The following is a 25475-nucleotide window of genomic DNA, read 5'->3' as shown; positions in this document are numbered from 1 at the left end:
GAGGCAGCAGAAGCAGAGGCCAAGCACCAAGCACCAGTATACGAAGTACGACGCAAACGCAGGCAGTGAAAATGTAGCTGTATATGTATATTTTTGTATGCGTGTCTCTCTGTGTGTGTGCCAGTGTTTTATTTGTGTGCGTGTGACTGTGTGTTTCGTTCATTCGTTCGCTCGGTACGTTTCGTTGGTTTGTTCGCTCTAGTAGTATGTGCGCAAAGCAGAGGCAACGGCTACACAGGCACAGTACAGCTCACGTCGCACAACTACAGATGCCCATGCACGTGTACGTGTGTATCTGGCCCGCTTTCAATGTGTGCGTTGCTGAACAAAAATTTCGTTCGTTATATGAACACACGGCAGCCGCAGCAGCAGCAGCAGAGACAGCAGCAGCAGCAGCCGCAGTCACAGCACTTTATAGAGCGAGGGGCGTACGTAGAGCTAAGCGGGGCGGCAAAGGGGGAACCCAACAGCAACCGGCAATGGCAACAGCACTGAATATGGCCGCCTGCCTGCTGATTGTAACTGAGGCTGGTTTGCTCTGGCTTGCCCTGCGCTGAACGGTTTGCTTCAATTTACTACTTGGGTATTTCACTTGGAATTTTGGAAGGTAGTACCCTTGGAACTGGGCTCTATGAAAGCTTAAAATTGTGATTGTATATTGATATTTGTTTCTTGATTTTAATAAATTTTTTAATATGAGGGCGGAAATGAATTTAAAAATTATAAATAAAACACTGTCAAATCTTTTCAGATTTGTTAGTATAAAATATCTAACAAAAAAATAAATAAATAAATAAATGAAATAAAAATAAAAAGCTTTTATTAATCATATTATGGTATCAAAACTTAAATTACATTTCTTTTAACAATTTTACAATCTTTAAAGTTCAAATCTAAGAATTTTCAATATTATTTATTTTTACTATTATATTAATATTAAATTATATTTTAATAATTTTTCTAAATTTTATAAAGTATTAAATCTTATATTTATATATTAAGGTATATTAGCATTATGCTAATACTGTCAAACTTATTAAAAAACATGAAAGACTGAATTTAAAAAATAAAATTTACTGTTTCTACTGTTTCTATAGATCATAATTCCATTATCTACCTAAAAAGAATGAGATATACTACTTGAACATATAATATTTCTGTAAATCGAAGCTAAAAGAATTATTTATTTTAATATAAAAGAATATTTTATTCTATTACTCTTTAAAGGCTAATATATATATTTTTCATAAATATAACTATAGTATAAATTTGATAAATTTTTAAAATAATTTGATATTGAAATACATACATATATCAAATTTGTACTTTCAATTAAAGATATAAATGAAATTTTAGTTCGTACTTTCAATACATATAAGATATAGATGAACTTTAGGTTATTGTGAAGCTCAATTCTCAGGTCTAATATAAGAACTTGTACAATCAATTATCAATACCATAAATTGCATGTGAAAACCAAAAAAGCTGATTGGATGTAGCGCAGCATGAATTTCGACCAGTTTGAAGCATTTCGCTTGTATGGCTATAGCTCTGGCTACAGTACGAGTATCTCGCTCTAGTGAGCCCACAGACAGCCGCAGTCAGCGTACAGCCAGTAGTAGCAGAGGCCCGCAACGAACGAGCCAACGAGCAAACGAGCGAAATAGGCAGCGGCAGAGGCCAGAGTCAGAGCCAGGGGCAGAGCGGGCGGTGAAGAGGGGCGCAACAACAGCAGCGGCGACTGCGTTGTATCTGTAACTGTGTCTGTGTATGAGTGTGTGTGTGTGTGCATGAATCGTTGCTGTTGCTGTGTGCGTGTATCTGTATCTATGCAAGCAAACAGCTCACAGCCCCACAAACGGGCCCCCAGCGACAAACCAGATACACTGCGAAAATCAATGTGCCGCATTTAGTGTAGGGGAAACAACGTTCAGGCAGTGGGCCAAGCGCTATACAAAACAAATTCTATGCGAATATCAGAAAGTGCAGCCAATATGTTGAGCAATATGCTGTGATTGACAACCCGAACGAGATCTATCAATTAAAAGATGAATGAATCTATATACAATTGGGCCTCAATAGAAAACGGGTCTAACAGACTGAGCAATTCACTTAGAGCAATTCAATTTGAGCTTAGAACAGGCTCTTTAGTTAATTTATTGAGAGATTCATTAAGACTCTTCATCTATACTTAACACTTTATCTGACTCAATCAACCAATCAAAGCAAATTCAAGTATAAGCGGAGAGATTAACGCATTAAGAAGAGCAAAATGAGCGTTTCTTAAAACCAATATACGTACATTAATTTGTATGCCTTAAGTCTATTTTTTTTTTAAGATTATTTTAATTTAAAAGAATTATTATTATTATTATTATTTTTTTTGATGCATGAAGTTAGAATAAAATTTTTATAAATGTTTCTTATAGCAAATAGAATTTGATTGCTTCTTAAAATATATTTTCAAATATATTTAAATGTCTGTTCTTTTTTTTTTAATAAAATTTTTAAAATTTTTTTTAGGTATTTAATTTTTAATTTTTTTTTTTTTAGAAAATTTTAATATTATTTTTAGATCTTATATTTTTTGTGTTGACATTTTGACAAAATATATAGAAAGGGTTTTAGTTTAATGCGAACAAATTATTAATTATATGAAAAAAAAAAAACAGGTCAGTAAATTTATTATAATATATAAAAATATTTTATGTTTTATAATAAATATCAGTGTCTATAATTTATACAAATATTACAAGTGTAATTTGCAGCAAAAAAATTATATTAAATAAAAAACAAATTATTTAAAAACTTAAATTTATTGTTTTTTAAATTCCAAATAAAATTATAAGCTTAAATTAAAATATTTGCTAATAAACGTACACAGGATACATTATTTTGGCCACAAGTGTATAAAATCTTTGTAGATCTGTAAAGAACTCTTTTGTTATCAAAATAAAAATTTAAATATTTATTATATTTTATAATTTTTGTTAAGATAAATATCTTAAATTTGAAAAGCTATAATTTAAATTGTAAATTTTGTTTGATCATATAAAGTAGAGCAACATTAATTATATAGATTTTGTCCACAATAAAATGGAATTCGAGGCACTGTATACTGCGGGCAGCACAATAATCTGTTGAATATATGTACTGAAAATGCAAAAAGCTGGCGATTGGGCAGAAGTTGGACGCACAGAGCTCAGCCCACAGTGCAGTGGGTCGATGTCGATTATTCTGGTTGTTTCTCGTCTCAATGCGAGAAATTTCGTTCGCTCGTCGTCGTTCGTTCGTGAGGCTCTTCGGTCTTTCGGTCGTTCGTTTGGTCGTGTCCCGCATCAAACCTAACGGGGCCGTTGACATCGGGTGGGTTGGGGGTGTAGATTCAGCCTGCTGCGCTGCTGCTGCTGCTGCTGCTGCCGTCGTTGCTGCTGCTGCTGCTCCTGCTGTTGCTTTGGCTGTGAGGTGAGAGACGCGCCTGTTGGCTGCAGTCGATTCGGTGGTGGCAATTGTCGGCTGTATGAACGGGAATATATGCTCGGGATATATGCAAACCAGGCAACAGCAGCAGCAGCAGCAGCAGTAGCAGCAGCAATGGAAGCGTACGAAGGAGCGAGCGAACTAACGAACCGACGCACGCACACTCGACAGGATGTGAATATATATAGATATGTACATGTATGCGTGTAAGTATGTGTCTGTATGCGATTGTCTGTGTGTATCCTTTCCTATGCTGCGTGTGTGTCAGAGCATAGAAACAAAGTGCAAACTGGTAAGCACATTGAATAAGAGCCAAGCAACAAACATTGCCAAACTCGAACTGCATATACCCTATTCACAATTGACGAAAAAGAAAAAAAATGTACAATGTGATTTTATAAATAGCTATTGGCAACTGTAATTGAGTGATGAACATTCTAATTACTGATTATACATAATAGCTAATATAGATCAATCGAGAATGACAAAAGACATGGGGGACATGTTCTGATATGGCATTACCGATGAGTGATAATTATCATGTTTTTAACCATTTTAATTACCTAATTATTGTTAATTATTGAGACGATTCAGAGGAGTTGACTAATAGAAAATTAAAGTACCTTTTCAATATTATTAATTTTTTTTTTTTTTTTTTGTTCTTTGATTGATTAATTGACCAATTACGACTAATAATACTGGTGTTGTAGACTATTAATACTGTTGTAGTTGGCACAGGTCGATACAAATTGCTAGGATACTATAATAAATATTATATTCATTATATTTAAATAATTATATATACAAAACTGATATATTAATGCAAAATTGCTTTTATTTAAAAATGTCAAATGCAACATAACAAAAGCATTATACCCTTATTTATTATATTAATTTTAAATATATTATTATTTTATGTAGAAATTTGAATTATTTACAAAGAAACTTTAACTGAAGACTTTGACATTGATTAAAAGTGTTAATTTATTTATTTATTTTAGTTAATTTTTATATAAAATCAATTTTATTTATCAATTTAAGTGCAAAATAAAAATTTTAATAAATTTCGTTATTTTTTTTTTAATTAAAAAAAATTTAATTAGTAGGATTCAAAAAAAAAATTTTTTTTTTTTTGTGAGCTTTTGTTTATTATATTTTTGAAAAATAACCCTTTCAAAAAATCCTCTTGTTTTTCTAAGTTAAATAAATTTTAGTTTAATATTAAATTTAAATTAGCTTCCATGTGTATTTGTAATCTGTTTTGGTATACTTTCAAATTAAATTTCGACATTAAAAATGTCTCATAACGTATTTAAGTTATTTTTTGATTACTTACCTAACTTAGTAGAGTTCCTTCTAGTTAAAAAATATTAAAATGAATGAATTTGAATATTAATTATATGATATTATTGCAAATATTTATATATTTTTAGGTAATTTTTCTTCTGGTATCCTTGCCATTCAAGCTCCTGCTCTGGCCAAGTAGCCCATTGAGTCTGTTATTCTGGTAGAGAATTGCAATTCGGGGTGGTCGCTGGCCTTACAATGTTGTTTAGCTTGAAGAGCTGACGCTCTGAGGACGGCATAGTTTGCTAGCTTAGTTGCAGTTCTGCATGATTCTTGGATTTCTCATATGCCTCAGATGTGTGTAAGTGTGCGTGTGTGAGCCTGAATGGGTGTGTGTGTGTGTGTTTGTGATTGTTGCCGTTGGTCCCTTTATAGAACTGGCTGACAGCCTGTATGAGCGAAATCTAGCAGTTTCCCTGCACACACCCATACACAATCATACACACTCACATATATAAATATACTTAACACAGCAGGACGGCCTGGCCAGGCACAGAGATGGTCAGAGCAGAGTGCCAGGCACTTGTTGTCGTTGTTGCTGTTGTTTGTTTGTTTGCTGCTGTTGCTGTTGCTGTTGCTCTTGTTACTGTTGTTGTTGTTGTTTTTCTTTTGCTTTTTGGTCCAGTGGCGTCTTCCTGTCGTCGCCTACTTGAGCCAATATGCTTGCCATATGGATGCAATGTATCTCTCACGTTTACCGTTACGTTATGCTGTCGCAATGCACATGTAATACGCATATTCACTATCCAGGACAATACAAATACAATTGTGTGTGTTATTATGCAAAAGTTTGGCCAAGCTGTTTTTCATGCCAAATGCAAAATGTTTCGAGCGTTAATTGGCTATTGTTTGAAATGGGAGGAATGAAATTGATAGTCATTTTCTAGATGCCCTAAGAGAGATATTATTTGCTATTTGCATATGTAAATAAAATAAATATATTATCTGGCTCAAATTAGTCTAACTCTACATAAAAGTTAAAAAATTAATATTACATAAAACTTGCTTTGCTATCCTCAAAAAAGTCTCAAAAGTAAATAAAAAGTTGAAGACCTAAACTTTAGTTGTTTGTTGTATATTGTTAATCGTCTGATTAGGAGCTAGATAATTATATAATAGATTCATAATAGTCAGAGATGCGATCAAAAGCTTTTTCTATTACATTTATTTAGATCCTTACGTCTTTCGATCATATTTTATACAGCTTAAATAAAACTTTTGGTGCTTAAGCATTCGATAGAAATGAATATAAGATTTAGGATAAATATAAAAATATTAAAAGTTTACAGAACTGATATTTGTATACTTTCAAGCATCCTCTGATCATATCTTATCGTCTAAGATTCAGTTGATCTCAACAAACAACAACAACAAGAAAATCAAACTGTCTAATGGCTTCACGTGCAATTAAGCTAAGCCCTGATTGCGCTGAGTATGCATGCATAAGCACAGGTAGTAATAGCCGACCACCTGAAGCTCCAGCTAGAGTCTAAAGTATTTTCGCCTCGTAATGCGCTGCCGGCGGTCTCTGGTACTGAATCTGATTCGGAATCAGACTCTGGTCGCTGCTGCGGTTGCTGTCTCTGGCCTCTCTGTACGGTCGCTCGGTTCGCACGAACAGCTGATGATGCATATAAATACCGAGTGGGAGCAGAGTGAGTGCTCGCAAAATATGCGGATGGGTTTTTGTTGTTTGGAGGGCGATGGCGATGGCGATGGCGATGACGATGGCGTTGGCACTACTGAGGCTGCTCGACTATGTGTGCGTGCGTGTGTGTGTGTGTGTGTGAGTGTGTGTGGCTCGGGGCCCCAAAACAGCCCAGACAGCTGGGCAGACAGGCGGTCAGGCCGATTGGTCCCACACGAGAGAGCCCCCACCGAGTCTTTCAAAGGCCAAGTTCAGTATCTTGAACACACATTTCATGTGCTGCCTATTGTTGTGTGTTGACCGAGTGTGTGTGTGCGGCTGGCGTTGCAGTTGCGCGATTTGAAACAACAACAGAACTCGCAGTCGCACCCCCAAACCCCTGCACTCCTCACTCCCCATCCCAGCCCCCTCCAACACCAACTTCGACTCGAACTCTGCGAGAGTCTGCCGTGATTCTGGGCCATGCAGTCAGCCGCCTTCATGTGACCCAATTTCGTCGGCGAGCTGCGAAAGTGAAGCTCTGAACTTCATTTTCGCATCAGCCGGTGGGTGGAATCCCCGTTATGGCAGGTGGGAATACAATTAGTGCACAAGACGATCAAAGGTCAAACTTGACATGATTTAGCAAGGATAATGCAGATGTCCATATGTAGGTATATATGAATGTATATATAAATGTAAATATACAAACATATGCATATGATCATACCATACAATAAAAATTTAGCTTTAATAAGTGGTTGAAATAAGCCATGATATTTTTTTCGTCGATTATTTAGTTTTTAAATATTATACAATATTTGAAAATATATACTTAAACATAACAAAACAAAAGTGTTAATTTTGATAATTTAAAACATTAAACTAGCAACTTGCATTTCATTTTGTTCATATCTCTGTTAGTTTAGATTTAATAAGCTTTGAACCACTGTATATACTCTGACTCTCTTACTCCCTCTCTCTCTCTCTTGCCGCATTATCTTATCACTGATTAACGTTCACTTTGACTACAGTAATTATTGTAACTTAAGAATTAGCAAGGGTGACAGGGGTAGATAGAGAGAGAGGTAGATACAAAGAGACAAAAATGATCCATAAACTAAACTGTAAAACTTTTGGGTGTCATTTTCATGCGATTTGTGCTTGTGGGACACAGTGTAGCGTATTTCGCTGTTGTTTTTGTTGTTGCGAAATTTCAGAGAGACAACGATAAGCATGTGCTGCTCATAAAAGTAAGCAAAAAAGAAATAACAACCGCAACAACAATCATAGTCAGCAGTTCGTTGTCGTCGCCGTTGTCGTTGTTGTCGTTGTCGTTGTCGCTGTTTTCGTCCGGTTTTCGCAGTTTTCTCTGAGTCTGAGAAATTGACCAATGATTCCTACATACACACATGCACTTTCATAAATATCTATAATCATGCATAAGTACATACATATGTATGTTGTATGTTACATGTAATAGCCGTTGTCGCCAATGTCAGCGCGTAGCTGTGTATGTGTCCGTACGTGTAGGGTGTCTGTGATTCATGCTAGCCGAGCTGGCCGCATATGCCAAAGACAGCTAGTTTGCGCCATAATTTCAGAAAAAATGTTATGTTATAGCACGAAAAGACGATGATTCGGCTCAGCCTACACTCACCCACACAATAACACGCGTTCACATCATACACTCATACACCACTCAGTCACATACTTCTCTCAGCCACGGTCTCACACTCTCGCGCTATCATGCTCTCATGTTCTCTCTTCACTTTAGCTCAGTTGCTCGCTCGCTCGTTCGCTCGTTCGTTTGCTATTCGCTACAGTGGTACAGTACGGTTTGCTTTCATTGCTGTTACTGTTTCGCTTTGCTTTTGCTTCTGCTTTTGCTATCGCTATTGCTTCTGCTTTTTAAATTACTTGCCTTGTGCTTTAACATTTGCTGGCGTTCGCTCTTTTTGTGCGTCCCATGCTCTGACTAGAGAGTATTCGCATATTCTTTGTTTAGAATAAACCAATAAACAAAATTTCCCTCAACACGTCGGCTAAAATATTATAATTAGAGATGACATCGTGCTGAAAAATCTATCGTGACACGACATTAATGAATGCTTGATTATTTATTCACATACATATATTTTCACGATCTTATAGAAGTGATAATGTTTTATATAATGATAAATATAGGTAATGCTATACGATCTGTCGTTCTACACAATCTTTAAGCTCATTTTGTATAAGCATTTCACCTGCGTTGACTAAGGAAAGTAAAAATAACATTGATTTTTAATATTATTAATCACTTTTTTCATTAATACTTATAAATATTGTTGCGCTTTGTGAAGTACTAATGTATAATTCGACCTGTGATTCCCCTTAAGTCAAGACCATTTCTGGTATATTTGACGGAGTAAAAGTTTTAAGTAAATAGATTTACCTCTGTGGTATCGCCGCTGATCTTGCGACGCTCCACTGAGAGCATATACTGAATTTTGGATTGCATAATCATTGCATTCGAGAGAGGCATGCTCCTTAGTTGGGCCGCAACGCTGAGTCCGAAGAACATAAATTCATCGTCGCCCAGCGATGGTAGCGTCCGAGTTCGATCTAACAACGCAGAGCTTACAACCGGCGTAGGGTTAACTTCGACGGGGGAAGGGGGTTGGGCTGGTGACGTTATTAGCCGCAACGGGGGTGGCGGACTTTGCGTGGGCATTACGGATAGAGCTGTTGTGGGTATAAGCACCTGTTGATCGGGCTCGAGTTCCATTTTAATTTCGCGCTTCTCTTCGGACTCCAATGGAAGCAGCTTGATGGTCTTCAAGCGCGGCAATTTGATCTGCAAACGCTTTAAAGGCGGCGTATTTACCAGCACTATGTCTTCGTCCGATTTCTGTATATACGAAATACATTGATGCATACATATAAGCTACATTGTATATAAAATCGGAATGCTGTGCCAAAATTATGCTTTACCTTGTCCAGAAATTGAGCCATAAACTTGTGCAGCGGTGCAAACCAGGGAATTTTCGGAGTATACTTGGGATTTGCTCTGATCTTCTTCAGCTCCTGGTGATAGCCCGTGCGCAGATTTTTGATTTTCATCTTGACACCCTGTATGGTAATCGGGTTTTCAGTGGGTTCTGCCTCGGCATTGATGCCCATCTGGATGCGCTTGTAGGCGGCATTGCGAGCAGCCCAGAGCTGGGGTTGACGGTTCCAAAGGCACGGCTCACGGCTGTAAAGCTCCACGAACTTCATGTGACGCTCGTCGGTGAAGCGGAATGGTAGGCCGCCATTACTGGACATGTGGATGGGTGTTTGGCAATGACAGTATATGGGAGAGCAAAACAAAACAGAAACAAACAAAAAAAAAACCGTTAGGCGACCGCGTGTTTGCAATGCTCGCTGAGAACTGCGAGCAGCCGATTGTTGCTTTGCTTTGCTTTGAGTGCCTTTTTTTGTTGGCGCTCGGCTCTTGCTCTTGCTGTTGCTTTTGCTTGTGCTGACTTGCCGAAGCTTTCGCTTTGCTTTTAGCTTTTGCTCTATGCCACCGCTTGCACGTTATCGTGCTTTACAATTCTCTTTCAGTCAATTAAGAGATGATGAAGACTGGGCAAGTGGAGTAGATTTGTAGAGCCGTTGTATCGATAGTTGATGGCAATCGATTAACGCTTAAACTTAAGGAAAATAATAGGCGATTCCACATACATATGTATATGTATGTGTATGTAAACGTACATATGTATAAAAGTAGTGTTTAGATTTGTTTGAGTGAGTTAAGTTATTTAGGTAAGAGAAGAACGGCAAAGTTTATACTGCTAACAATCGATTACCGATTACGATTAATAAAATATGTTTGATATGTGTAGGCTTTGGAGCTAATTTGCATGCCTGAGATAAGCTCATAAGCAGTCATATATCAATAGCAGCTGAAGTCGATAAGCGACTAATCGAAGGCAATTAAGTCTAAATAGACTTTAAACTTAGAAAACGTCAGATAACGACTTAGGAGCAGAAGCAGGTTTTGATACTTGCTGGCAGTCAGCATACGATTAATTGAAAGTGATTAAAGATTAGCTCCTTATTTATTTTGTATTCTTTCTTTTAAGCCTATAGTCTTTAGAGATCCTTTACTATAAAATAACAGAGGTAAAAAGTTTCCTGTAGGATCTTTACTTAAGATGGGGTAGAATCTCCTCTGAAACTCATAGAGCCAATCAATTCTATTTTTATTTTATCAACTAAAGCATATTGAATAAAAAGACAAATCGAACGCCGTGGCATTGTTCAAGTATTTGATATGACCTTACCTACTTCGCGCTTCTACCCTATGCAATTCATTTGAATTCAAAGAACTCAAAAAGTCTTAAAAAGATTTTCTGTGCAATTTCCCAATGCTGCAGCTTGGCTAGAAATCGCACAGAGAATTTCACAGAGAGAGAGTCCTTCGACTGCCTGCCATTCCTGTTGTCCTTGTTGCCTTTGTGCATTGCAAACAGCGCGTGACATCGTTATCCTTTGTACAAACGGCGTTGCCGTGCCGCTGCCTTTGCGTTTTCCTCTCCCAGCTAGAAATTTACCCTCAAATAGCATCGACTATTACGAGAGGTTTCCTCTAGGCCTTCGGCTTTTTTCACAGAGCTATTCAATAAGATGATGGCGGGAAAACGATCCACAGCACGACTTGTGAGCTCGCTCTCGCTCTCAGTCTCGGTCTCTTTCTCTCCCTCTTTCTACAACGCTGAGTTTGGGTGGGTAACTTAACCCTAAACAGGACAGCAGCCGTTACAAGCAACCGTTACAATGGATGTAGGTATGTTTGTCCATACAAAAAAAAAAAAACTGCCTTGCTTGAGATTTTTTACAACGAGAGAAGTGTGGAAGGTTCGTCTGGTAATTTATGTTCTCTTTTTTGCATAAGGTAAGCCTCTGGTAACAATGGTTGTGATAACGATCTATAAAAGATTTCCTTTTGATATGGAAATATATTGCATTTAATAATTTATTGGGTTTTAATTTAATTTGTGAGCTAAATGAGGTTTTGAGGTCACTTAAAGATGTCTACAAATTTTTTAACTATAACAAATCCATTTAATGCTATTCTATAATATACACCCTAAAATGCTTTTATGGACATTCAAGAAAACTTTGTATCAGCAGCAGCGTACGATTTTGTCATATAAATAATTTCCACTACAATATTCACATTTTTCGTATATATATAATATATATCCAAGACATCGAGCAGTCCATTTGTGACGTCAGCAGTTGTTTTTTCAACCTTTTTTGTTTTTCCAATATGCACAACAAAAAGCTTGCTGCTATACCATTCAAAAGCAATGCTCGTCGAATGAGTTTGTTTTTTCTGCATTAAAGCCAAACATACGCGTTGATTAAAGAAGCTGCTGGTAAATTAGTGGATATCATTGATTTTCCGAAAAAATTGAATTGAAAACTTATTTATGCATAAAGCTCACATTTTCTAGAACTTTGCTTCATAATTCATATTGCTAAAATTAGTGGTAAACAATTTTCCATTTATTTAGTAAGTATAAATTAAGCAAAGACAAACTAGATGCATACATGCGCATATTAATATAATTAAATGTGGATATATAAGTATATGCAGATATTTATACATATGTACACACATATGTGCCTATGCTAGCATTTAGTGCATGTGGATTTGTAAAATATGTTTTTGCCTGGGATTAAATTGTCATTTTTGGCGCCATTTTTAAGTCAGGCCTCAGAGCCCGTTCTGTATGTACTTCTACGTGACTGTGAGAGAGCCATTGGAAAGAGCCAGATGAAAAGACACTCCACTGCTCTACACACTCATAGCCGAAAATGTGGGGCAGATGAAGAAGTATTTAAATGGTTCATAATTGTCAGTTAGCTAATTTGAAATTGTTTTTATTGTAAATACGCTTTGCGGCTGCCATTTATTGCATTTACATTTCAAACGGAATATTTATTGATGTTATTTTTGTTTTTACCAGGCTTTTATCGGCGTTTCCGCTTTAGTTCTATATTTCCGATTTATCTCAACGTGTATGTCTCAGATAATAAGCCGGCTGGCTTTTCACTCGCTCTCTCGTACATTCGCTCTTTTAGATATGGTTGCGTGTCGTACGAGAGTAACAATATATTGCAATAAGCAAATATAAATATATCAATTTAATGTCATTAATAATAAGCAAAGCTATGTAGTTTTATGCATACAAGCGAACCTAACTCATAAATACTTTAATCATTTTAAATATCGAACAATCATATATAAATCGTAAGATATTTCAGTAATCGTGTTAGGTCGTGCCTCGTTAAGGGTACGCGCTCATCTTAGGTAGCATTTCTGCTTATGTATGTATGTCAACTTTAACGATATCACCATCTTTACCAGCTGCTTGTTTTCGTTATAACACTGGATGCAGAGTTCGTACAGTTAATATTGAGCAGCTCAAGAGAAAGGTTGGTTGTGTCCCAAGAATTCGGTTTAATAAAATACATATATAATAGTACGAACAATTCGTTAAGTGAATTGAAATAGTGGATATACGACTTTTATATTATTTTTTTAATTTAAATTGTGTAGTGAATTAATTCATGAAAGAAATTAACAATTTTCAGTTATCATTGATACCTTTCCAGTGCCCAGTGAGCACACTTCAAATCGCCTCATCACAACGTACGACGTTGCTGTACGAAGAGAGTAAAGCGATGTCTTTTTCTGACTTTTTGATTGTCGTGAGCGGCGTTCAGTCAAAATGGCTGCTTGGGCTATTTATTGAATTCATTTTGCATAATTATGTGTAAAAAAAATGCGTTACATTCTTGAACAATTTATTGTTCATCAATAACGCACGGCCAGTAAACTGAAATGCGCGCGTTTTTGTCCTATTCACATATTTTACTTTGTTTCCGTATTTGTATTTGTTTTTACTTGGCATTTAACAGCGTTTCTGCTTTGCCCCTTCATTTGTGCTCTCTCACTCGCTCTCGCTCTTTCACTCTCTGAGAGGGAGAGAAACTGGCCAGCCGGCAATTTATCTGCTGCCGACGTCGCTGTCGCGCTGCGTGACCAACGTTTACTGCTGCTTTTAGTTTCCTTGCCTTTTTGCTTGATTCACTCAGTACAGTTGAAGTCAGCAGAGAAACGTGAAAGGTTGGTAAACGCACGCAGTCAAAAATTGAAAAAAAACTAAATTAATTTTGTGCAAGATTTAAAATTTAAATTTAAAGTGTGACAATATAGTTATTTCATTTATTGAAAAGATTCATAAAACAAAATAAAACTGTTTACATACAAGGAAGGCGAACTAAATTGAAAATTTTTACAATGTGCAATTTCTTGAATGACAGGCCAATTATAATAATTAAATAGTGAAAATGCGGTTTCAACATCAATTTTAAAGACATATTTAACAGACTTTTCAGTTAGTTTTCGCCTGCTGCTTAATTTTTCACCATAAAAATTTGCTCTTTGTAGTACATTTCTCATACAAAACGTCGTTTGGCCCTGGGCCTGTGCTTGCTGTGCCAGTGCAAAAGAGCGCGTCGCATACACGACGCTGCTGTACCACACACAGGCCCAAGCAAAGCAGCCAGTACATACAGAAAAAAGTGTTGCCATTTCGGTCTTTTGCACTCAACGCTGTGGGAGCAGCATAAAGAAAATGGCTGCTAATGTTCATAATATTGTGATTTGGCATTTAAATGTTGATTTTTTGTTTTTATTAATCTGCTAATATTGTTTAGGCTGCGCGCACTCTGGATGTCGTTTCTAGTTAGAAAGACGCGCGCGCGCGCTTTTCTGAATTGTCAGCTTCGACGCTAGCACCAGTGTATGTGTTTGTGTGTGTGTACGTGAGCAGTATTGCCATCTCTTTTGATGCGTTCGGCCATTGCTGCATGTATATGTGCCTGCTTGCTTGTGTGTGTGTATGCTTGCTCTATGGTGGTGGCTTCTTCTCTTTGCCCTTTTTTTGAGCGGCATTTCATTAGCGTATTTTGCAACTGATACTAATTTGATAATTTTTTTTATTAATAATTTCATTACAGCTCGAAGCTTAGCAAATTAATTTAGTAACTTACTACTTACACACACAAAGACACAAAATAAAATGGCCGATAAACCAAAACGTCCGCTCTCTGCTTATATGCTGTGGTTGAACAGCGCACGCGAGGGGATCAAACGCGAGAATCCTGGCATCAAAGTCACCGAGGTGGCCAAGCGTGGAGGTGAATTATGGAGAGCAATGAAGGATAAGTCGGTGAGTTGATAATTAAAAAGAAAACTTCGATTATATATTTGATAACTAATTAAATTTCTTAATTGCTTTGCAGGAGTGGGAGGCAAAGGCAGCCAAGGCCAAGGACGATTACGATCGTGCCGTGAAGGACTTTGAGGCCAATGGCGGTGGTGGTGGTGCGCCGAATGGAAATGCCAAGAAACGCTCAAAGCCTGCCAAAAAGCCAGCGAAAAAAAGCAAAAAGGAGGAATCCGAAGATGACGACGATGAGGAGAGCGAGTAAAGCATTGTTACTTTGTTGGCATAATTAAGGGAAACCACAAGAACAAATATAGTGGACCTCCTCCTCATTCAGTCAATCCCATTTCGTCTAAGCTACACCACCAACCCACACACACTCCACACAAACCACATACCCAAAAAAAAAAAAAAAAAAAAAAAAAAGCTAAAGAAAAACCCATAACAATGAGACCACCTCTAATAATATCAAAAGAAACAGGAATGCTGTCCGAAATACGCAACTAAAGAAAACAACAACAAAATGAACATATGCAAAATTGTATTTATACTTAAGAATTTAAGTTTATAGTAGGCGAGTTTTTTAGTATACACATTTCACGAGAGGACAAAACAGTTCAGTTTTTTTTTTTAATGTCGAGCTCAACGCGCGTTGGATTTTTGAATCCCGCCGCATTAACAAAACTCAAGAAAAAGACGGCGGCAAAACAAATGAAATTGATTGATTTGTGTATCTTGCATAAAAATTTTGTAAATTAAACGATAACGTAATTCCATTATAAATAAACAAAACGAAAAAAAAAGAAAAAAAAAAAAAAAAATACAAAACACAAAAATTGTTCTGAAAAACTATATCCTGTACGTGAGTAGAATTTTACTCATACAACAACAAGAAAAACACATTGAGAAACGTTGCTAGGGTCGGCCAAAACGAACGGCATATTTACCGTCTATTATATAGATCGATATATACCAATAGCTCTATATGCGTAATGTTAAACAAGTTATATCAGATTTAATGAAAAAGAGTGTACAAAAATGCAAAAACAAAAACAAATGAAGGGAAAAGGCGTTGAGAGAGCTTTTTCAAATGACGTTCAAAAACGAACGAAATTTCGCTCAGGTTTTTCGTAATTATTGAACTCTAGATAAACATCTTTGTTAATCCCTAAAGATGTTGCAAAATAAAAAAAAGTAAAAGAAAAGAAACAAAATATATATTGCATTTAATCTGTAGTCTTAATTAATATCTATATAATTTAATTCCAATGAGAAAAAAATAAAGAACAAAAAAAAAAAATTAAATAAAATAAAATACGTTTTTTAAATGCGTTAAAAAGAAAATGTTTGGATATTGCTGTTTTTTTATTATTATTATTATTATTTTTTTTTATTAGAAATAGATTGAAGAGGGTTACTTTTGGGGAGTTCACAGTTCATTTTGGAAGGAATATCTAAAAAAAAAAATTGCCTATTGTTACCTATGGAGTATAGTCCTATATGAAGTTGAATATTATGTGGAATTCCTATATACATAATACATATTTATGTATAAATTATCCTTATATAGAGCATAACCCTGTATAGTTAGTTATAGAAATCAAACTCAAATTGAAACGTTTTTATTCTTATTTATTGTTTTTTAAATATCATCTCATATTCAATAATCGATCACTAAAGCTAAATGATTTCATCGGCTGCTGTCGCTGCTGCTGTTTTTGGGATTCCATTAGATGTAAAATGTTTAATGTTTAATGCTATGTTATGTATGTTGTTTATCTCATGCATACAAATACCGTTTCATTACATTAGGCTATTAATTAATTCACGTTCTTGTTGGGATCAAAGTATAGTACTCCATGGGATATTATGTTTAACAATGTTAAGCCTATAAACTAACATTTAACAAAAGCACAATAAGAATTCAGATCAACTTTGAGGTGCGATAGTTAAAATTATGCGCTATAAAATTAAGTCATTAGGTATACACAACATATATATATATATATAATACACAGATCTATGTATATATATATAAACAATTTCAGTTCCGTGCTTTGGATTGGTTCGGATGGGATATACACACACACATATAAAAAAGGCATTTAAGATCGTAGAGCTTGATTGGAGTTACTTCGGTTGGTTTGCTTCAGACATATATGTATGTAAATACCTTGAACTGCTTATAGAAGAAGATTTAATAATACATTTCCATAGATTGACAAATATTAAAAGTTGATTTTGTTTTTGATTTTTTCTTTCTTTTTTTTTTTGGGTATCCACGACGGACAAACATATCTTAGTTGTGCTTATTTAATTAAAGACAGAACTTATAACAAATATGGCAAAAAAAGAAAAAAGAAAATGAAAAACAACAAAATCTCTCCCAATGCCGGCGGCAAAAAACAAAAAATGAAAAACAAATCATGAGCATGCGAACTGTAAAGGAAAATCTGCTCAAGTTTTTCCCCCCGGCTGGCCGTTGCGTGTGTGTGTGTGTGTGTGTGCAGCAAGTAGACAAAAGACAAACAAACAAACGGAGATAAGCACCATCAGGCTGTGGCATCCTGAACTGACCCGATCCGGCCCGACCCTCTAGTTGCGGTTCAGCCAGAAGATGGTCTTCAGCACAAAGTAGGCCAGGCCCAGACAGTAGACAATCTTCTCGCGCTGCATCCGCTGCTCGTTGTTGATCTCAATGTTGAGCACGCGCCGATTCAGCTTGGCCAGCTGGCGGCGCAGATAGAGGATCTCCTCGTGCGGCGACAGTTCACCCATGGGCGTGCCCTCGCGCTGGGACAGCATGGAGGCATCCAAATTGCTTTGCTGCTGCTGCAGTTGCTGTTGCATCAGCTGCGAACGTTTGCTGCCGCTGCCCGTTGTGAGCTGAGAGAGAGAAAGAGAGAGAGAGAGGGAGAGAGAGGAAAAGGAGGTTAGTAAACTTGGCTTAAAGGCGTCACTCAACTCACATCAAAGTTCTGATAGACCATGGCTTAAATACTAAATATAAAATATATCTATCGTAAATAGTTGTTTAGCTCTCGGAAATTTTGACAAATTACAAACGATAATTTCAATGACAACTAATTTCAGTTAGTCTAAACAGATTTCTGACTAAAAACCGTCTAGAAGTAAAATTGGCAAAAAAAAATTAACTTGGCTCAATCGAAAATTGGCAATGCAAATAAATATTTATAGATTTATGAAAATTTTGATCGTAACACTCCCCGACTTTTCAGTCAGCATCTGAACATCGTACGCCTCTCCACACAGATTGGTAAACAAAATTTAAGAAAAAAAAAAAAAAATAAATAAATAAAAACAAATCAATATATATAAGTCAAGCTGAGAGTATGTCACAAGCGCATTATTCCGAGGAGGATGAGCTGCCCAAACTGGAGTCCATCAGCAATGCGGTCAAGTGCGAGCAGACGGGCCACATTATGGAGGCGATACTGCTGTATGAGGAGAGCATCTTCAAGCTGAATCAGCTGGCCAATTCGGATCCAAAGAAACAGCAGCTCTATCTCAAGTACCTGAAGATGTACGAGGCGCGCGCCAATCAGCTGCGCGATCAGGTCAAGGCTCATTTGCACTCCAGCAAGATGCTGGAGCACATCACCATCGAACGGGATGCCAGGGGACGAGGCTATCAGCGTCTGCTCGGCGCCTACTTCAACGACAGTGTGAAGGAGGCGCATCTGAATGAGCCGCAGCTCTGCGAGCAGCATCATTTTAAGAATCTGGTGAATTTCTTGGAAGTGCTGGTCAAGAGCTGTCGCTACTTGAAGTACATACGACTGACGACGCGGCCGGATCTGGCGTTGCCCAAGAATCAGTTGCACATCCTGCAGCAGATTCGCGCCGATCTGGCCACGGGCAACATTCACATGAACTTCCAGCTGGATGAGACGCTGCACGATCGCAAGATCGTGCTCAGCTCCGGCGTAGTCATCAAGATCGGACGCGGCCTGCACTATTTCGAGCCGTGCGAACATCTCTATACGCTGGGCCTCTGCGATTTCGATTTTCGCAAATGCCTGGCCACCGAGGTGGACGTGTGGAAGTGCCGGGCCTTTGCCAAGCCGCTCCGGCAACAGCCCGAGCATCCCGTCTACCAACCGACCGCGCCCAAGGACATCGAGCAACGGGCCCACCAGGGCATGCCCAGCATCTACTCGAGCGAATAGTGGGCCGTAAAGAAAATTTGGCTTATTGAGGGTATACAGACTGCAGCATTCCTGGTCGAATATTCACAGACTCAAAGAAAATTGTGGTATTAGAGATGAAATTGTACAAATATATGAAAACTAGATACAGACACAGATGGAAAAGGCGAGAGGCGTTAATATACAAGTAGGAGAAGTGGAAGAGCGAGCGCATTATAGATCAAATGTTAAATAATATTAAGGAAGGACTATATATAGAAGATATTTAGATTAGTAGATATATAAAGTATTCCTGATTTGCTAAGATATCCAAAATGAACAATAGTTATATGTATATGTATATCATAGATCATTGAAGATCATATATGAAATGGTATTTTTGATCTAGCCTAATATTAATTATCTATATGAGTTTATAGAATACATTTTAATTATATTCTAGGAGCAGAGTTTGACAATGTTTATATACATTAATAATAGCCTAACAATCTTTTATAAATGATATAGAAAACTAATTGAAAAGGAAAAAGGAAAAAAAGACAGAACTATGAATATAAGTAAATGAAATATATAAATATATTCCATAATCCTCTCTGATCTACCAGTTGAAATTGAGCTATGCTAACTCTCTCAGAATACTCCCATTAACCAGCTGACCACACGGATTAAATATTAATAATATCAATGCAATTCATAAGCACTCAGCAGTTCGCTAATCTCAAAACAATTGAAATGTGGTTCGGGGCGGGGCGAAAGTTTCGTCATGAGCTGCACTGGCTCATGGGCTGATAAGGGATCGAAATCGTATCGAATTACGGCCGTGCAATGTGCCTGGCACGTCACGAAATTGAAGAAGGTGTTAGATTAGAAACTTTCGCAGACAGATCTGACTTATATAAAAGATATAGATAACTAGAGATAATTTCTATAGTGCATTTGCTCACCTGCGAGTCGGATTCCACGGAATTGGCGTCGTTGCTGTTCTGAAATCCCATGCGCACGTTGCCATTGGAGCGCACATATTGTGTGGCACGTTGTCCCTCCTCGTCGTCATCCACATCGCCGTCCAGATCGTTGCCATAGAAATTGCCGTTGGGTCGTTGGTGCGGTGAGTTTTGCTCCGAGGCCGATGGGAAAGGATGATCCGTGAGTGTGATGACGCGCGGCGGCGTCTGTACACGCAGAAAGCCCACCGACGGATTCTTGGGCAGTATGGAGTTCTCCAATTGGATTTCACGCGGTGCCGAACGCGTCTCCAGATGCTGATTGTGGCCCAGCACCACAATCCTGTCTGGCACATTCATATCGATCTTGTCATGATAATTCCACGAACTAATCATTCCATTCTGATTCGACAGCAACAGATCCTCGTCGGAGTACTCGCCGGTGGCCTTTATCCGTTTCGGCACGCGCATCTTGTCGTTGATCTCGTGCGCATATTTCGCATCATTAAACAGATCATCGTCCAGCCCGTTGAACATGGGAACGGGCGATTGTGGTGTGACCATTTCGTCTCTGGACTTTGGCTCCTCTCTCGTATTTACTTGCCCTCGTCCGACTGGGATGGGGAGCGGCTGCGACTGCTGCGGGACACTGCTATTGGGGCACGGCCAGGGATTTTGTTAGGCGTTGGGCGTTTGGGAGAGGAGACGTTTTCATAACAGTTATAAATCACTGGTAATTTAAGTTCAGATTGCACAACATGTTTGCTATTTTAATGTGTCGTGGAGATTTTGTTAATTTTTTGTTACTTACATTTTTCGAACTGACAGAAATGCTTCCGTATAAATTCGTATATGCCGTGTAAATTCTAAGTTTTTTTTTATTATATTCTTTTTTTGTCTTTATCGCTCGCTGCGTCGTGCCTTTTGTTGTAGAAATATGTGCGTGCAAAAAGGCAGCAAAAGAATGTACTAAATATAACCATAAAAGCGCTATATTTGCATTTGCAGTAGAATGTTGTTTAGGAAAGCAGTGCGAAAAACAATGAAACTAACTATGCCATTTAAAACATAAATACAATTCAATATAAATGGATAAATAATATAAATGCTAATGAATCATATTTATTCTCATTTTGTTACATTTTCATTTTTTTTTTTAATAATGACATCTTGTTATCTGCTGCGTATTGGCAACTCTGGAAATGCACAGCCATTCAGCACGAAGCGGTAACAACAAACGCACACAACAACGCGTTGCCGCGCTCATTTACAATATAATTTCTGCCGGATTCGGACGGATTGACAAGCGTCCTTTTTACATGTCAGAAAGATTGAAAATTTTAAAAGACAAAAATTGGTGTACAAATATTAATTAATTTCGCAGAGCTGGAAATACATTTAAAGCATATTGGCTACTGTTTAATTGTAAGTGCATTACGAGTAGATAACAATATTTGTTGCAGTCGCTGTCGCTGTTGGCGACGACGACGACGACGACGCCGACGTTGACGGCGACGTCGCCGGGTACAGTACGCGCCGTTTTTTTCGTGCCAGCTGAAAAGTGTTGCTGTTGTTGTTGTAGCAGTAAACAGTTTGAGTGGCCAGACAGGGCGGGAAACTGTAAACACAAATGGCTATAAATAAAATATAGCGCGCTTTTCTATATATTATCTAAATACATATTGTTTCTGTATTTATTGCAGATCGTGCATATTTAAATTAAGCAAACGCAATGGATCGACGCTCATTACGTTCGCGTCGCGCAGAGGATTTCGCACCCGTTGCTGCTGCCGCCCCACCCACTACACAGTCGGCCGCCGCCGCCACACAGACTCGGCGCGCCAATGCTGGAATTCGCACACGTGCTTCGCCCTCACGCAACAAGGTGCCGCCCCCCGAGCCGCCCGTCGCCGATGTCGGACTGCGCGCCCGTCGCTCCAGCCGGCCGCGTTCCGCTGCCGGACAGCCGGTCGCAGCGCCCCGCACAACCGCCACGCGGTCTACGGCCAAAGCGCCAACGCCAATCAAGGAAGTCAATGAGGTTGGTGCAGGTTTCTATATTCCATTTGTTTATATATAGAGATAAACTTAGCTATATATAAATAGATAAACTAGATATATGTAGTAGATATCTCCGTGTGTATGTGTTTCTGTTTATTTTAACCGGTTTGCCTGTTAAGTTTTTTCAACTTTGTTATCTTGACTTGGTCCAATACAATCAACGTTGAGGTCTTATCTCGTAAGCTGTTTGAATGTGTATGTGTAGTATAAGTTTATATATATAAACATTTATAATTAAAGATTTTATATGGCTATTTAGTGAATTGTGATTAGTAGGAGCTCTTTCATGAAATATATACAATATAAGGTCAACGCCTTTTAGTTTAGTATTATTAGTTAGCTTCCATTTTATAATACTCTGTGAACTGACCTCGCCATGAAATTTTGTGTATGGAATTTATTATATAATAGTAGTAAAGAATATATAAAATATTGTATTATATATTACCAAAAAGAATATTTGGAGTAATCATATTTGAAGTAATCATTTTTATCTGAAGAGATATATATTTTTAATTATTTATCATTTTAATTTAATTTTTATCTGTATATTAATTTCTGTAGTTATATAGATTTTATTTTTTGTAATTTTGTAATTATGTATCAATTATTATTATATATATTTTATATTTTTATTATTATTTACTTCAGATATGTCGATTTTTATAATTATATACATTTTTCTTTTATTTAATTTTCTTATTATTCTTTTATTATTATTATATATATTTTATTTATTTTATATTTGTATTTAGTATTTATATATATTTATTTTTATATTTATATTTATATTTATATTTATATTTATATTTATATTTATATTATATTTATCTTTATATTTATATTTATATTTTATATTTCTATTTATATTTATATTTATATTTATATTTATTTATATTTTATTTTTATTTTATTTTATTTTTTTTTTTTTTTATTTTTATTTTTATTCATTCTTTATATACGATAATTGAATATCAATATATTCCTTATAATTTGACTACTCCAACGATGCTCATCCGTCTCTTCTCTCCTTTCTTAGGTATCGTCTCCCGTGCGCACCCACAGCAGCTTTCCAATGACCATGACCACGAACACATCGTCTCGTGCGCCGAATGTGGCGCTGCTCACGTCCTCGGTGAACAGTCCGAACATCAGTCGCACATACAGCAGCTCCACGACCACCACAGAGTACATTGAGATACGCACCGAGGGGGGCACTGGGGATGAGGTGGACTCGGAATCGATACGGAAACGTCTCACAGATCGACTGCGTCGTTCGCTCTCGAAGACCATCTCGACTGTGGCGGGCTTGAATGCGGATGAGAATAGGAACAGCTCGGACAGGGGCAGTCGCTATAGCCGATCTGTGTCGCGTTCCGTTTACGATGACGAAGACAAGAGCTCGAAGCGCAGCTACTCCACCGGCGAGGAGGACATCATCGAGGAGGAGGAGCAGCTGGAGGATGAGGATGAGTTCCGCAGCTTCAATGTTACGCGGCAGTCGAGGACGCCGGACAACTCCTGCCGGAAGCGGCTGGCGCCCCAGGAATTTGGTGGCTGGCCTGGAGCACTGCTCCTGTTGCTGAATGTGCCCGCTCTGGTCTACTATCTCACCTGGAGCTGTACGGCGCGCAACGGCTGTCAGCTGAAGCGGCCCAATCCCATGGCTCTGCTCGACTGGAACTATCTGACGCATCAGGTGTTCCTGCCGCACGTCGTCGGCGTCTTCTCGGCCTACCAGTTTGTGGTCTTTCTGCTGGTGGCCCTGCTGCCCGGACGACGTGTCCATCTCACACGTGAAACGTACAAATTCAATGGATTGGGCGTCAGCTTCACCCTGCTGCTCGCTGGCGGCATCGCCGAGTATCTGAAGTATCCCGTGGTCAGCTTCATACTCCGTCACTATCTCAGATTCTGCATCTATGGCCTGATCAGCGCCTTTGTGGCCGCCGCCTGGAGCTACTGGCGCGTCGACACCACCAAATACAATGTGCTCCGCCAGACGCTGGTCAATGACTACGGGCGCAGCGGCAACTTCGTGATCGACTTTGCCCTGGGCCGACAACTGAATCCCAAGTGGCTGGGACGCGTCGACTGGAAGCAATACTACTATCGCCTCTCCCTGGTCAGCACCCTGCTCTATGCCGTCTGCTACATCTACCAGACGCTCCAGTGGCCCCAGTGGCCCCAAGCCCAGGAGGGCTACGTCCATCTCGTGCGCTACTATTGGCAGAATGTCAACTACGATGCCGGCGCTCTGCTGGCGGCCAGTTCGCTCCTGTTGTATGTGCTGGATGCGCTGATCTTCGAACATCATCTCAGCTGCTCCTTCGAGCTGCAGCACGAGGGCTACGGCTGCCTGCTGCTCCTGCGCTACGCGGCCACGCCCTATCTACTCAGCTCGGTCAGCAAATACTTCTACGAGCAGCGCGTGCCCATCAGCTGCTGGTATGCCCCGTACGCTGTGCTCTGCCTGCTGCTGCTGGGATTGGGCATCAAGCGCTACAGCTGCGCCTACAAGTACAAGTACCGTTTGAACTCGCAGCATCCCGTCTTCGCCAACATCGAGACCATTCACACCTACCAGGGCAACCGGCTGCTGCTGAGCGGCATGTGGGGCCATCTGCGCCAGCCCAACTATCTGGGTGACATCATCGCGCTTTGCGCTCTGGCCGCGCCCATGATCCTGCGTCCGGCTTGGCCGCCGCTGCTGTCGCTGCTGCTGCTGATCCTAGTTCTGGTGCATCGGGCCACGCGCGCCAATGCGCGCAATCAGGAACGCTATTTCTCCTCCTGGCAGCGCTACTGCATCCTGGTCAAATACTACATAATACCCAAGGTTTTCTAAGCCCCAGCGAAAGCTCAAGGCTCATTTTTTGATTTGGCTCTGCCCACCGCAAATTTTTGATAATTTTTGTTTTTATTTTAATTTTATTTTAATTGTATTTTTATTTTTCATTGGATTTCAACTCGAATTATTTTCCTGTACATATATTCACAGGCTAGCGACCTGTCGTCCTTCATTTCACATTTTCACCTGTTTCATTTTTCTCGATTTTAATTGATTTTAGTACAAAGAAAAAACAAAACAAAACTCGACATTTATTTTACTTCAAGGACAAGATTATATGACTAGCCATATAAAGGATGTAATACAAATTATATATATACACACACACACACACACGCGACTTATATGATTGATTGATATTCTAAGCTTTAGAATTTATTATTTAACAACTCTGATATATAATGATGATATATAATTTTAGTTATAACAATTTTAAATACATGTACCATGTAAATATATTGCAACTACTTAAATCTAATAAACAAAATACATTCGTTTCTCAATTGAAGGAAACGAAAAAAAAAACAACTATTCTATTTTATTTTAGTTTTGTTAATTGGTTTAAATTTTTTATAATGTAATTTTTCTGCAAATGAGATAAGAATTATTCTTTGATTTTATTTAAGTTTAATGCTTATTATTATTTTTTAAAGAATTATTATTTGATTTTAATTGAGTTAAATACTTTTTTTTTCATTTTTTTATTATTTATTTTATTTTTAA

At 38.1% G+C, this 25475-nt stretch overlaps 5 protein-coding genes across 9 annotated transcripts; 3 read left to right on the top strand and 2 right to left on the bottom strand.

Moving 5' to 3' along the window:
* Window positions 1-8570: 8570 nt before the first annotated feature.
* On the bottom strand, window positions 8571-10054 carry LOC108616740 (uncharacterized). Its single transcript, XM_018012158.2, has 2 exons — window positions 9431-10054; window positions 8571-9347 (listed from the first exon to the last, which is right to left on the bottom strand). The coding sequence occupies exons 1-2, from the start codon at window positions 9761-9763 to the stop codon at window positions 8874-8876; spliced, it is 807 nt and encodes a 268-aa protein (XP_017867647.1). The 5' UTR covers window positions 9764-10054; the 3' UTR covers window positions 8571-8873.
* Window positions 10055-11977: 1923 nt separating this feature from the next.
* Window positions 11978-15165, top strand: HmgD (High mobility group protein D). 3 transcript variants are annotated; one of them, XM_089472018.1, is made up of 3 exons: window positions 11978-12002; window positions 14519-14730; window positions 14804-15165. In XM_089472018.1, exons 2-3 carry the CDS (start codon window positions 14581-14583, stop codon window positions 14990-14992), a joined length of 339 nt encoding a protein of 112 aa, XP_089328144.1. In that variant the 5' UTR covers window positions 11978-12002; window positions 14519-14580; the 3' UTR covers window positions 14993-15165. The 3 variants fall into 3 exon arrangements, with proteins under 3 accessions (XP_089328144.1, XP_089328143.1, XP_017867650.1); XM_089472017.1 differs by lacking the exon at window positions 11978-12002 and adding an exon at window positions 12855-12928; XM_018012161.2 differs by lacking the exon at window positions 11978-12002 and adding an exon at window positions 13463-13622.
* A 1177-nt stretch (window positions 15166-16342) lies between these two features.
* On the bottom strand, window positions 16343-20806 carry Tango11 (transport and golgi organization 11). 3 transcript variants are annotated; one of them, XM_018012153.2, is made up of 3 exons: window positions 20652-20806; window positions 19841-20492; window positions 16343-17613 (listed from the first exon to the last, which is right to left on the bottom strand). In XM_018012153.2, exons 2-3 carry the CDS (start codon window positions 20402-20404, stop codon window positions 17323-17325), a joined length of 855 nt encoding a protein of 284 aa, XP_017867642.1. In that variant the 5' UTR covers window positions 20405-20492; window positions 20652-20806; the 3' UTR covers window positions 16343-17322. The 3 variants fall into 3 exon arrangements, with proteins under 3 accessions (XP_017867642.1, XP_017867643.1, XP_017867640.1); XM_018012154.2 differs by having other exon boundaries at window positions 19841-20489; window positions 20652-20805; XM_018012151.2 differs by having other exon boundaries at window positions 19841-20570; window positions 20652-20791.
* Window positions 17685-19048, top strand: LOC108616739 (MIT domain-containing protein 1). The gene has a single exon (XM_018012157.2). The coding sequence runs from the start codon at window positions 18081-18083 to the stop codon at window positions 18915-18917; it is 837 nt and encodes a 278-aa protein (XP_017867646.1). The 5' UTR covers window positions 17685-18080; the 3' UTR covers window positions 18918-19048.
* Window positions 20807-20880: 74 nt separating the features above from the next.
* Window positions 20881-25216, top strand: LBR (lamin B receptor). The gene is made up of 3 exons (XM_018012150.2): window positions 20881-21265; window positions 21544-21881; window positions 22941-25216. Exons 2-3 carry the CDS (start codon window positions 21573-21575, stop codon window positions 24747-24749), a joined length of 2118 nt encoding a protein of 705 aa, XP_017867639.1. The 5' UTR covers window positions 20881-21265; window positions 21544-21572; the 3' UTR covers window positions 24750-25216.
* Window positions 25217-25475: the final 259 nt, after the last annotated feature.

This window comes from Drosophila arizonae, chromosome 5, assembly GCF_054131065.1.
Source record: "Drosophila arizonae isolate 15081-1271.41 chromosome 5, UAZ_ARI_1.0, whole genome shotgun sequence".
Classification (NCBI taxonomy): Eukaryota; Metazoa; Arthropoda; class Insecta; order Diptera; family Drosophilidae; genus Drosophila; species Drosophila arizonae.
The sequence above is the reverse complement of the archived record's forward strand: the minus strand, read 5'-3'. Positions and strand labels throughout refer to the sequence as shown.

Bases quoted from the DNA above. Each gene is read 5' to 3' on its own strand.
- LOC108616740 (XM_018012158.2), bottom strand. From the start codon at position 9,763: ATGTCCAGTAATGGCGGCCTACCATTCCGCTTCACCGACGAGCGTCAC. The intron at 9,348-9,430 runs GTAAAGCATAAT...TCGTATATACAG, and splicing joins TGGCTCAATTTCTGGACAAG to AAATCGGACGAAGACATAGT.
- HmgD (XM_089472018.1), top strand. From the start codon at position 14,581: ATGGCCGATAAACCAAAACGTCCGCTCTCTGCTTATATGCTGTGGTTG. The intron at 14,731-14,803 runs GTGAGTTGATAA...ATTGCTTTGCAG, and splicing joins GAGCAATGAAGGATAAGTCG to GAGTGGGAGGCAAAGGCAGC.
- Tango11 (XM_018012153.2), bottom strand. From the start codon at position 20,404: ATGGTCACACCACAATCGCCCGTTCCCATGTTCAACGGGCTGGACGAT. The intron at 17,614-19,840 runs GTGAGCAAATGC...TCTCTCTCTCAG, and splicing joins CCGTGGAATCCGACTCGCAG to CTCACAACGGGCAGCGGCAG.
- LOC108616739 (XM_018012157.2), top strand. From the start codon at position 18,081: ATGTCACAAGCGCATTATTCCGAGGAGGATGAGCTGCCCAAACTGGAG.
- LBR (XM_018012150.2), top strand. From the start codon at position 21,573: ATGGATCGACGCTCATTACGTTCGCGTCGCGCAGAGGATTTCGCACCC. The intron at 21,882-22,940 runs GTTGGTGCAGGT...CTCCTTTCTTAG, and splicing joins CAATCAAGGAAGTCAATGAG to GTATCGTCTCCCGTGCGCAC.